Source organism: Daucus carota, chromosome 1 (assembly GCF_001625215.2).
Source record: "Daucus carota subsp. sativus chromosome 1, DH1 v3.0, whole genome shotgun sequence".
Lineage (NCBI taxonomy): Eukaryota > Viridiplantae > Streptophyta > Magnoliopsida > Apiales > Apiaceae > Daucus > Daucus carota.
Genome location: NC_030381.2, coordinates 831,131 through 844,362, shown reverse-complemented (window position 1 = coordinate 844,362; position 13,232 = coordinate 831,131). Strand labels below are relative to the sequence as shown.

The following is a 13,232-nucleotide window of genomic DNA, read 5'->3' as shown; positions in this document are numbered from 1 at the left end:
GCTAACTCCCAACCCCCGCAAGCGTATGGCCAATTCTGCGCAGAATGCGGCGGTCCTATTAATCAATAAGGTTGCGACATGGAAGCAAACCAGGAGAGGGTCAGGGGGAAAGATATATGAGAAGGGGGGCGGGCTAAGATTCAATTCGAAGTAACGTAACAGGATTCGATGTTGCACCATCTTCAACTCTTCTCGGGATCCGGAGTTTTTCGAGAAAAGGTCCCATCCTTCAATATCATGATTGGGTCGACCAGGCCAGATCATGAGTGAATAGAAAATATAAAATGTACATAGCTGTTCCAGCTGAAATACTTGGAATAATTCTACCACTTCTACTAGGAGTCGCCTTTTTAGTGCTAGCTGAACGTAAAGTAATGGCTTTTGTGCAACGTCGAAAGGGTCCTGATGTAGTGGGATCATTTGGATTGTTACAACCTCTAGCAGATGGTTTGAAATTGATTCTAAAAGAACCTATTTCACCAAGTAGTGCTAATTTCTCCCTTTTTAGAATGGCTCCAGTGGCTACATTTATGTTAAGTCTGGTCGCTCGGGCCGTTGTACCTTTTGATTATGGTATGGTATTGTCAGATCCGAACATAGGGCTACTTTATTTGTTTGCCATATCTTCGCTAGGTGTTTATGGAATTATTATAGCAGGTCGGTCTAGTAATTAGGGGGCGGCCGTTCGGTCGCCTATGATACTAGGACCAATAGGTAAAAAATGGGTTTGTGCCGCAGGTGTTGAACGATCTACTCTACACAGGTGTGGGCTTACAGGGCTAGGGCTCATAAACCCTTTCTTTCATTCATCAATAGGGCTCTGGTCGGTCACTTTTCTGGGCCGGGATCGATAAGTGGAAGTCATAAAAAAGAGATCTTTCTCTTCGCACCTCAGATCAAGAGGAAGGCTAGCTTGTCAAGCTGGCCTATATAATAATAATAATAGAATCTAAATATATAAATACAAAGATTCGCTGTCTTTTAACCGGCTGTTCTTCTTTGTCAACGCTACTAAGGACCTATAGGTTCGCCTACTTTACTTATGAAAGATAATGAGAACGGGTTATTCAAAAAGGAAAAGGCGCTACTTAGCCCTACATTAGTATAAGTAAGCGGCTGAGTTAGCCTACCCTACTTAATGTATTGTATAGTAAGTAGGCGAGCGAGTTAGCGAAGACGCTTAGGCTAATAGAAAAGAGAGCGTCGGTGCGGAGCCTTCATTCTACTACGCTACGAAAAGGTTACGAAGTCACTTAGCTCGACGTTAGGAGAGTCAAGGGGGAACGCCATACCTACATAGAAGAACCGCTGTTCGCTGGCTTTCGAAGGTCTAACCTTTTGCTCCTCTACTGAAAAGGGGCAAAGCCGCTTTGCACCACTGATAGACTACTTAAGATTCAATTCAAAAGGCCCTACTTAGTTTCGCAAGCCTTTGTCATTGTCAGTCAACTAAGTAGGGCCCGAGGCGCCCCCTGCGAATCCGTAAATCTGAGGAGCATGCCGCAACAAAAGGATGGTCCCCTATGCATTTCATTCTTTCCGGAAGGTAAAAAAGTACCCCCCATCATAGTGAACCTCTCCTTGTGATCGGGATGAGGTAGATGCCTCCCAGCCGGGGGGCGGATCGAATCGGAGTTTCCTTAGGTAGCCACCGACCTACAGTTATCCTTAAACTTCCGTGCTTGGTGGAGAAGACGCGAACAAAGGTACGCTCGCTTGCTGTCTTGTTCTCTGTCGCGAACTGGGATCGCTTGCCAGCTAGGTCAGATTGGAGCAACATTGTATGAGAACATATTACCCATATTCGGGGACAAGGGGCGGAACGACCTCTCGATCTACTTACTGCAGCCCAGGAAGAAAAACGTCGTCTAGGCGCTCCCTGTTGCTCCGATCTCCCCTACGCCTAGGACGTTGTCTGGGCCCAAGAGCCATAGTGAGTTGCTGTTTCCCTTTTTTTCGTTGTTGATACCGGCAAGACCCAGCCAGATGATGTCTGCTGGTTGGTAGTGAGAGGGCTCTTAGTACCTGCATACCCAAAAGGGGGCGCTGGTTCAAAAACAATCGTTTTTTTCTTGCTCTCCCTTAGCAGCGGGAAAGGAGTCTATCTATCTGCCTAGCTTTGGTAGATTTCCCCCAACGCAATCCACAGAAATTCCACGAATCCATTGGTGGATAAGTCCGACGACTCAGCAGCAGTGCGGAATTTAGTTTATCGTCTGGTGGATCTGATCCATAGTTAGGGGGCAATACATACCAAAAGGTTCGAAAAAGGAACGCGCATAAGAGTATATAACCAACCCACCCTTCTGTATAACCTATTCACATTAGTGAAGCGGCTGGATGCATAAGGGAAGCGCACGTTTGTGAGACCTTAGTCGGGATGCAACATAGGGGAGTTCGCCTACGAGCACGGAAGAGCGTGGTACCGCTCCGTGGGGACAGTCGACCTTTCTTTTATACCCCGTGCTAAGAATAGATTTTTGTGCGGGTGCGGGCCGTTCATGCCTTTGGAATCGTCAGGTGCTGGCATCTTCTGTGTGACGAACACGGCATCTATCGCCAACTGAGTCCTTCTCCTACCCTACAGTTTAACAACAAAAAATTAAGAGCTAACGCCTGGCGGGCTTCTCTGGCTTTCTCTTTGTCTGCTTCTTAATTGACTCTTATGAGCGAGTTTCCAGTCGATAGTGGACCATACTAATGCATATGCGGGATTACCGGAATAGCAACTACCACAGGTAGCATGTCTATCATAGTCCTAATCTTGCGATAGAGTCTAAGCAGGTTGGGTTTTGCCGGAGCTAGAAGAATTCCTCCAACCCTCTAGCTCTTTCAGCTTTTCTAGTGTTATAACGTGGCTAAGGTGTCACTACTTTGATCTTCTTGGGTGTCTACTACGGGTCATCTAGGTCTTTGTTGCGCTTAAAGATATCTTCAAGATGCTCGACTGTTGAAGGTGCGGGTTCTTCAAGATGGTAGCCCAGTGCTTTCTCTGTTTGTTCTTGCGTATAATCAGTCTTATCTTCTCTTTCTCTTCTAGAATCATTTGTATCCCGCTCTCGCGCACTTCTATCAATGGTATTAGTAGAAGAATCATAAGAAGTGCTATCATAGTAGCTGCCATTGCTCTCATAATCATAGCTATCATAGTAGCTGCCATTGCTCTCATAATCATAGCTATCATAAGAAGGCACGAATTCAGCTTGAAAAGATCTTATATATCCACTTTCTGGTGGGGGTACAGCCAATTCAAGATCTTTCTATGGTTGCGGATCGAGATTGGCTTATGTTCCAATTCTATGTTAAAAATACCTTCCTGAACGGGGACCTACAGTAATAAGTTTACATGAGTCCTCCCCCCGGTTGTGTAAGAGGGAGGAGAACAAGGTTTGCAGACTTTAAAAGCCATCTATGGGCTCAAGCAGTCTCCCCAGTAAGCTTCTAAGAATGCTTTGGTTACAGCAGAGTCACTCTGGGGTCTCAGAAAAGAAAGGAGAAACTCTGCCTCGGTGGGAAGTCTCGGGAGAAAGTAAGCAAGACTTTAGATGCGGACATAGCTCATGGCGAAAGGAAAGGCCTTGAATCACTCCTTTGCAGTTCCTACCGAGTGAGTGGTATCGTGTCGAAGGCGAGGTAACTTCTTTCTTATAAGACCTACGGTAAGAAAGAGAATAAGTAAAGGATGCTGTATAAAATGAAAAAGGGCATTTCACTCACCTTAGAGTGATTACACTTAAATAAAAAGCCACCCTGTCTGCGCTTATCTGTTCGGTTCGTAATGTGCTTCCTTCTTCGCGATGGAATGAAGTCCTTCTGAACTGGAATCATGAATGGGACTCGAACCCATATCTACGTGCGACTTTCCTCTTAGTCGATATCATGATGGGAAGACTGAACTATTCCCAGGTCTCGGAATCCCTTTCTTTTTTAGGTATGCCGCCCCGCGAGCAAGGAGTGCCACGCACGAGCGGAGCGAAAACAAAGCAAGGGGAATTCTTATATTTTTTTGGGGGGGAAATCCTTTGATTGTGTATTGAATATAGATCCATGTCTTTCTTGTTCCACTAGCTAGGACCAAATTCTCACATGCCCGTTTCGTTATTACAACCTTATTTTTTGATGTCAAAGACCAGAAGCTACGCGCAAATTCTCATTGGATCTCGGTTGTTCTTAACAGCGATGGCTATTCATTTAAGTCTTCGGGTAGCACCACTAGATCTTCAACAAGGTGGAAATTCTCGTATTCCGTATGTACATGTTCCTGCGGCTCGGATGAGTATTATTGTTTATATCGCTACGGCTATAAACACTTTCTTGTTCCTATTAACAAAACATCCCCTTTTTCTTCGCTCTTCCGGAACCGGTACAGAAATGGGTGCTTTTTCTACGTTGTTTACCTTAGTTACTGGGGGGTTTCGGGGAAGACCTATGTGGGGCACCTTTCGGGTGTGGGATGCTCGTTTAACCTCTGTATTCATCTCGTTCCTTATTTACCTGGGTGCACTGCGTTTTCAAAAGCTTTCTGTCGAACCGGCTCCTATTTCAATCCGTGTTGGACCGATCGATATACCAATAATCAAGTCTTCAGTCAACTGGTGGAATACATCGCATCAACCTGGGAGCATTAGCCGATCTGGTACATCAATACATGTTCCTATGCCCATTCCAATCTTGTCTAACTTTGCTAACTCCCCCTTCTCAACCCGTATCCTGTTCGTTCTGGAAACACGTCTTCCTATTCCATCTTTTCTCGAATCTTCTTTAACGGAAGAAATAGAAGCTCGAGAAGGAATACCAAAACCTAGTTCACTCGCTGAGTCTCTTTGCATCCATGGCTGAATGGTTTTAAAGCGCCCAACCGGGCAAATTCGTAGGTTCGATTCCTGCTGGATGCACTTGGAACGTTCAGTTCAATCGCTGCTCACGGAATTTTTACATATAGCTCCCCCTTATAGCTTATGGGGTACTTCACTCGCTCAACACTCGTTCTTCACTCGCTAGAAAAAGAAAAAGGATAGATGACTGAAAATCCCGCTTAGAGATCGCAACTATAGTCAGAGTAGGAGTTCCCATCCATCATCTCCGTCGAGGCCTCGTTTTACCTGCCATGCCAATTACGGTGGCTCCGCCGGATTGAAACCTCCATTATATTCGGCAACTAAGGACGAGATTACCATTGCATCGGCTTTGATGTCCCGAATGTTCTCGGTCGCCTTGACCGGGCTCTTCACCGTATAACTTTTCCCCGTTCCGCTGGAGCACAGCTATACTTTCATCGCTTTCACTAGAACCAGAGTCATAGGGGCACTTTTTTTGCCTTCCTTAATAAGTCTAAGTCCAGGGATGCCCCCTATGTTTTTTCGTGGAGCGCATAATTTTCCTTAATCGGCGAGAGTATATACATTTCACTGGCAAGAGCATGATTGAGGGCTTTCTACTGTGGTCTCTAACTCTTTAATTGGTCATTGGCTCTACCTAGACTAGATGAGATGCCGGTGCCATTAAACTAGCTGCCAGAACGAGTTCAAGAGATGAGGATCCAGGTAGTGAAGTCACCCTCGGGGAAAGAAACATGCGCCGTTCTTAGTTAGGGAGAGGGTATGTTCACATTGAGTATCCTCGTATGCTCAGTCGAGTGACAAACGTACCTATCCCCGACGTGGGTAACGCATCTACAAAACCATGGTGTTAACAAGGCTCTCTCTTCTCCTAAATCCCATTTTTATATTAAAAAAGAACCGCTTTATACTTGTTCGCTGGAATTTATTCCAAGAAAGTTTGGATCTCTCCTATGTTGTAAAAGGAAATAAAGAAAAAATGCCTTTCCTTCTCTTTACTGATACAGATGATTGTTCGGGCATCTATCTCCTCTCCAATCTCTACTAATTATTCGAAGTTGAGTCAGAAGGCTTCTATCCCTCGAGGCAGGAACGTGGGATAGCGGCGGTAGAGAGAGAATACTGAATCTACCCTCCTTTCCACTAATAAGCTTGATTCTCGATCGCTCCTTCCACTAATAATCCGAGGCAGTCTCTGGTCCAGTCTTCTATATTCTCTAGGGAGGAGTAAATACGATAGACTTACTTATCTAGTAAAAATAAATGATGGCTTTCAAGCTTTACTAATAGGGGCATAGTTGGAGTCAAAGGTATTTGACTCTTATTCCGGCATTTGAATAAATCTTCTATTACTTACTGCCTTTTAGGGCTTTTTGCAAAGAATGGTTAGGACAGAGCATAGCCCCTTTGAAGGAGGACTCTATAGAGGAGTCGAGTTCAAGGCATCAATAGTCGTCCTTTCCTTCACCCAATCTCATGAGAAGCAAGCCCAGCAGGCCCTGCCTTAACCTGTCCCCAGACAGCCAGCCCTCACCAGGCTGCTGGCATTGCTAAATGCTCCGATACGAAGCAAGCTCTCCCGAATACGACAGATGCGGAAGTGGGGAAGCCGGAAGTTACTAAATAAGTCGGAGGAAGAAAGTAGTTGGACAACTGTATACACGAGGGTACATTAGTATTCTGGGAATTGGCAACATTGACAGAAAGGAGAGGGGGTAGGAAAACCTTTTATAGGTGTAGCTATACTAAAGTAGTCGGCCGTTCCCGTAACCAAGTTTTTATTTCTCACTTCTACTTTTTATGAAGTGTGGGGCAAATGGCGCCCTCTACTTCTACTTCTACTTCTAACTAAAGGCGAAGAACCGGCATTGCAAGCAAATAGAGAGCCCCCGCCCGTTTGAGCCATTGCGAGCCGGAAAGCGTACCGGCAGTTTGAGTCGCGAAAGGGCTAATAGAACTTAATTATATTATATTTTTATCATTTTAATAATAATAATCTAGAATTAATAATAATATTATATAAACAATAATCCAAAAATTCCTTTTTTTATCCAATTGTTCATTCCTGGGAAGAGGAAGAAGCAGATAGAGCAAAGGCCTCCTCTTTCCGCCCGCTCTTCCCGAAGTGAGCGAATTGCATGTAGAGATCCGTAGGGGCTTATAGTTTAATTGGTTGAAACGTACCGCTCATAACGGTTATATTGTAGGTTCGAGCCCTACTAAGCCTACCACCCTCTTCTCTTCACCTGATACAAGGCAGTCGAAGTCCCCGCCGCCCTGCAGATCTCAATCTAGCGACGGGCACCTGGAACCACACTGCTGCCGCTGCCCTTCGGGCACGCCTCCTACGCTTATCACTCACCTACGCTTTTGCAGCATGCCCCCTTCGGGCAATACGGCTTTCTAAACGCGAAGCAGCTGAGCGATAGCTCTTCGATCGCTATATTCTTGCGATAGCGAAGGATCGAAGAGCGAAGTTACGGCTTTAGGCGAAGAGCGATAGCGAAAGCCTTAAGTCTTATTGTTTTGTTCCCGAACAACGATCATTCATTACGGCCGGCCCGACCAAAGACTGAAAGCCCGGTCCGGGCAAGCTAGATTATGGAACTGATCTGACCGAACTGGGTCTAATGGAACAAGATCTCGATCTCAATAAGGAATTGGAATCTGGAAGGGCCGGCAAAAAGAAGTGCGAAGAGAGGTCTCCCTTGTAACAGGAGTGAAGAATGACCCGACCCGGCCACAAGAAGACAGGCAGAGGGCAATGGTACCAGACGTTAAGGAGAGAGAAGTGAGTTGGTCTCGATGAGAGCCCAGGCGAGTCTCGTGTGTGATAGTCTAACCCGGATGAAGGATATAGTTCCCCTCCTGGTCTGGATTAGGGTTCCAAACCAGCCCTATCCCTTAAAGCCCCAGAGCTCTAGGTCTAACCTAGATACATACAGCTTGCTTTACCACCATTCAGAGCCTTTTCTGATAGAGGGAAGTGAGAAATAATTTGCTTTTCGGATCGCCTAATTCAATAGCTCAAAAAAAAAATAGGTGGAGTTCGCCCTTTAAAGCATAGTTAAGTGTTGGGGGGGTTGTTCAGCGAACGGGAAGCAAAGTATCCATACCAACATTGAAGGCTTCGAAGCTATCCAGAAGATATCCTTAATCTATAGGGGTGCTAGCGCTTGACTAATAGAATCTCAAGTATAGGCTCTTCTTCTGTTTTACGAATCTAACTAATCTATACTACTACTAACTATAGTCAGACTAGGTCTTCTAGAGCGAACTAGCATAGTAGAGTTTCTATATTTTGTGCTACTAGAACCATAAGCCGCACTATACTATACTTTACTGAACCTCCTTACGCCGGTTCAAGTTCTTATAAGGCAATAAGAGAGGACTGACGCGTCAGCTTCGAGGGCGCCTTTTCTTTAAGCATTTCTTTCTCCATCTAAGGTCAGGGAGGAACCTGAGGGAAAAACCGCTTTCTTACCAATTAGAAGGAATAAAGAGGGAGCCGCTTGTCCCGGGAAACGAAGTACGCTTTGGTGAGCGAGAAGCGGCCAGGTATAGGAGAAGGGGCGGTTGGCTTAGGAAAGAGAGTACATAGTTCCACTTGGTGAATAGTGCCTCGGCTCGGTTGAGTCATTTTGTTCGCTCGGCTCGCAGCGGGCTTGTTCTAGTGGAAAGACATTTCTCTCTGGGAAAAAAAAGAAAATTTGTTCGCTAGAGCTCATCACTGAAGAAGGGTGGCTTTACTTTTTGGAATTCGAGAAGAACTTCTTCGCGCGGGCGGCGTACGTACAAGGCTGTTCGGACTCCCTCCCTCTTGTATGAGGTGTGTTGCCATCGTCTCTTTCCCGCCAGGTTACGCGGCATGGATTCGTCGATTGACGAATCGGATCTTGGCTTGCTGTCCCGCCGACGAACCAGTCTAGAAGTAGAAAGGGAAGGCAATAGAAAGAGGTCTCCCTTCCCCCCTCTGTTTGTCTTCTTCTCGCCGCTTTTCTCGCCCATCCTGCCCTGCGCCGCTTACAGATTCAGTTGCAGGTATCTAAGCATCCATTAGTTAAGGGGGTTGGGGCGCGAAGCGCAAACCGCTCTTCGATCTCCCGGTGAGTTGGACGAGAACGAGACACAGGGGGTTATCTATGAAGCATTGGAATTGCCCCTTTCTGTTGGAATAGTTTAAAGTCTTCTTCTTAGGGGATTTTCTTTTTTCTTATCAACATAGAGTTGGAACTTAGCCGTGTAAGTTGCGAGTGGACCAGTGTGAAGCTTGAGTTTCGTTGCCGGCCAGAGCTCCTAGCCGACGACCGGCTACCCCTTTCGAGCTCAGCTGACCCCTTCTTGATTCAGTTTTTTCCCTATTTGAGATAGATGAATCAACGGAACTTTGATCCCCGGTTCCTGCTTGGTCAATTCCTGGAAGGCCCCTATTAATGTAATGATTGAACAATAAAAGTGCGTTTGCCGCGACTACGAGCTGCCAGTGCGCCTTTCTTTGAGTCGCCCGCGCTCGGGGTCGAGAACTGGTTCAAAAGCAGAAGGTGGTCCAAAACGAGCAATCGCTCGTTTTTATTCTTAGCGGATGTTAATAATGAAAGACATAACATATATTAGAAGGCAATCCCGGGGGAATTCCTATCGATTTCCGATGGATAACAATCCATCTTTCTCGCTTTCGCTCTTTCTCCCAATCAGTCGCGGGGGTTCCGGGCATGAGAACGCAAGTGCCGGAATCAAACAAAAGGTCCGAACGTCCGAGGACGAAAGAAAAAATGCTCCGCGGGGAACTCGTTTCATGTCGGCGTATTCGTGCCGGTTAGACGTCGGCCATGAAATCCATCACTATACCGAGCAGATCACGGGCATTCACATCTCGGTCAAAGGGAACTGTGCGCGATTCTCTCGTGAATCGCCTTCAGCAAGGTATGGCACTCAGTGTCTGAACCCGGGGATAAATCTTTCTTCATAGATACAAGACATTCGTTGCTGATCTAAAAAAGATCTTCTCCCGTGGGCGTTAGCGGACGTTTTTCATTCTTCACCCGGTCCTTAGTAGCGTTGACAAAGGTAACCGGAGGTTTACTTTAGAAACGCGCTAAACAGGCCTATAGGTTCGCCTTTCTAATAGAAGAAGTATATATATATAGAAGTCTATATAATAAGCCGGATCGTCTGAAGCATGAACAGAATAGCCTTTGTTCCGAAGGCCTAGCGAGTTAGGCGAGTTCCTTCTTTTTTTTTTAAAGGCGGTCCTTTTCTTTCCCCGGACCGATGACTCGCTTGTTCAGTACTGCTAACTATTCTAGGAGGATGTCGTCCCCTCGGGACTACCAGTCAGTAGCTTCGGTTGTTGAATCTCGTGCAAGTTAGGTTGTGGTTGTATTGGCTGCAAGCGGAACGTAGGCGCTTTAGGTGTGTATTGACCATGCACTCTCGCGTCGTGTAATGTCGTATGTATTGTATGATAGAGGTGGTGCGGTGATTGACCTCAATGCTAATGGTTATCCCCAAGGTTCAACGAATGGAGCTATGATCGTACCCAGATAGAGATGATGGTCTTCCTCTGATGTCTCCAAGTCGGCCATAATAGAATAGGTAGGCGAAGCAGCCAATAGCAGTCTGTTCTCGCCTATCGATAGATAGCAGGTTGCTTCCAAGCTCAAACCATTTGAAACGGAATTGCTAGTTATTTATTGTTATTGATAGAGTGGTATTCTCCGCCCCTGTAAAATACAAGAAAGTCGAGGGGGAGAACTGGAAGAGAGAAGGAAAAAGAGCAAAGGATTTACAAGTATAATGGGAGAAGAATGGCTGACACGTTGACTGCCTTCGAGACTCTAAAATAGAAGCCAAGCGGTCTAACCCCCGGGGCGGACCCCAACCGAAAGGCGCTAGACGGACTAACGGCAAGCGAGATAAAGAAAGCAGCTGGCCCTATATGTAAAACCTTGCCGCGGGAGAGTCTTTCTCCAATGAGAATAAAGAAAGTTTTTGGGCAAGACAAGAAAGGAACTCGCCCTTATCCACCAAGGGAGAAGAGCTGATTGCTGGCGATGACTTGGTGAAGGGAATCTATGAGAGAAGGTTCTCGAACCGGGTTCCGACCGAATAGAGCGCGGAGCCAACGAGTTCAGTCGAACAACGTAACGAGTCTAAGGGCGGGATCAAGCTAAAAAAGAAAAGGAATGGACGGGCGTAGGCTTAATAGTTAAGGCAGACCCCCCTGCTGATAGATATGAGATCAATGACTTAAAAGAAAAGACAGATGGCGAGAGAAACTGTTAGACTTCTTTATTGCGTTGCGAAGAGAGATCGAAGACGAAGATTTTATGGCGCAGTGCGGGCACTGGATGGAAAAGAAAGAGAAGGGAACAACCTACCGGAAGGGCATACCTCAACTCAAGGAGCACCAATCTCCCCCGGCAAACATCTATCTGCACGAAGCCGACCTATGGATAGAAAGAAAAATGCAGGAAAGGCAAATGAAATCTAAAAGAGAAACATGCTTTGGGAGTGTGAGATAGGCGGACGGGGAGTACGCAGCCGAACAACCGCAGGGGCTTCCAGCAGTGATAGCTGAACTAACCAGATGGGCCGCCCTGGAACTTACATTGAAATCGGAAATCAACGTCGGATCCCGGCTATCCGAAAAACGCAGACTGAGGCGGAGGATCACAAAATGCAACACAACAAGGGGCGAACCAAACGCTTGCGCGAAGGAAGAAGCTAATCAATCAGAATGGAGACAGGGAGGGGAGGCGAAAGATATATTTTCGAGCCTGCAAGCAGCAAGCAACAACGGCTAAAAAGCCGTTGCGCGCTAGCTTGTAGTTTAGGGGTATAGTAGGGGTGCCCCTTTCTAAAACTGTTCTCTAATAGAAGTATAAGGAAGGGAAGCTTTTTGGAACCCTAGTTTTCCCCAACCTATAACCTTACTAATAAAAAGGGGTTTCCGTTTTTCAGCTGCATTGCACTGCCGCATAAACAATGGATCCGCCGGGCCGGACGAGCAACCTTCTCTGGAAAGGAATAGTGAAAAGCCATGTCACTTGGAACTGGTTGCTTACTTACTTTTAGTAAGACCCCTTTTTTGGTAAGAAAAATTAGATTATTATTAGATAGGCATGGTTGTTTACAAGAGCTAGCTTCTAGATGTTCTTCGCCTGAACATACATATAGAAGAAGCAGCCTTCTATCTGGCCTCTGTACCAGTACAGTAGTGGAGTGGCTTGCTACTTTCAACCAGAAAAGGAAGATTGAGCAAGGCAAAGGAGAAAGAAGTTGTCCTCTCTTCTCTGGCTCTGGTAACCCGCCGCCGCATATGTAGAAAAAGAGGGAGCGGGGAAGGAAGAACAGCCGTTTTACTTTGGCACATGAGGTGGCGGGTTTGGCTAGGTAACATAATGGAAATGTATCGGACTGCAAATCCTGGAATGACGGTTCGACCCCGTCCTTGGCCTCGAGGAGTGGTGAGCAGCACGGAACTTGAATCAATCAAATGGTAGGGCTTTCCTTTGTTATAAATCCACAGAAAACATTCTGGAACTTCCAAACCAAAGAAATGCAACATCAACAGGAGAAGTCGCTTTTTACGTTACGCTTTCATTTTAATAATATAATGAAATGAATTCGGTAAGGGTAGAATACGCCCTATGGTCGATCGAAGGTCCTGTGCCATTTGAACTCAAATATATCTTACCTTAAATCCACCTTTGTCTAGCCAGCTCATAACAAAATGTTAGGCCGGCTGACACAACCGAATTGGTTGAGGAAAAGGAAACCCGCACTCCCGCCCCCAAAAGCGGAGACCGAAGAACCGCCAGGTTGTCGAGGACACGTCTGAAGAGGAGGCGGGCGCCCTCTAAGTTTCCCGCCCTACCCACTAATGGACTATGTATGAGGGGGGCAGGCGAACGGGAACCGACCGAAAACCCGAACCGCTTGACTGCCCCCTTCATACTCGATTCATTAGGGTTGGGGATGGATGGAACCAATCAGAAGTGCAAATCGCGTAAGCGAAGCCGGGAAACGGACCGCAGCGCAACGACTAGGACTCGTGTCGGAGGAGTTTTGAGCGCGAGCTACCACTCATGCAGCGGGGCAAGGACCCGCAACTCTCGAAGGGGCCACCAACCGCCCGAATCACTGTAGCAAACCCCCCCTTTACTCAATGGATAGCGCTTATTCTCTTTCAATCAACAAAAAGAGAAATGGGGGAGAAAGAAAAGAAAGAGAGAAAGAGGTCTTTATTGAAGAGGCTTTGCACCTGAAATAGGACTAATGCAGATCCAGAAGACTGGGTCTGGGCTTTCGAAAAGATGAAGATGCAAGGGGTAAAGATAAAGTCTTTTGAACAACCAACCCGGCATAAGGATTCTAGCTCGCCCACTTAAA

At 46.4% G+C, this 13,232-nt stretch overlaps 2 protein-coding genes across 2 annotated transcripts; both read left to right on the top strand.

Annotated features, from left to right (window-relative positions):
- The first annotated feature begins 267 nt into the window (after positions 1-267).
- On the top strand, positions 268-2,277 carry LOC135151280 (NADH-ubiquinone oxidoreductase chain 1). The gene has a single exon (XM_064089154.1). The coding sequence runs from the start codon at positions 285-287 to the stop codon at positions 672-674; it is 390 nt and encodes a 129-aa protein (XP_063945224.1). The 5' UTR covers positions 268-284; the 3' UTR covers positions 675-2,277.
- Positions 2,278-3,699: 1,422 nt separating this feature from the next.
- On the top strand, positions 3,700-13,052 carry LOC135151268 (putative cytochrome c biosynthesis ccmC-like mitochondrial protein). The gene has a single exon (XM_064089133.1). It carries the CDS (start codon positions 4,087-4,089, stop codon positions 4,837-4,839), a length of 753 nt encoding a protein of 250 aa, XP_063945203.1. The 5' UTR covers positions 3,700-4,086; the 3' UTR covers positions 4,840-13,052.
- Positions 13,053-13,232: the final 180 nt, after the last annotated feature.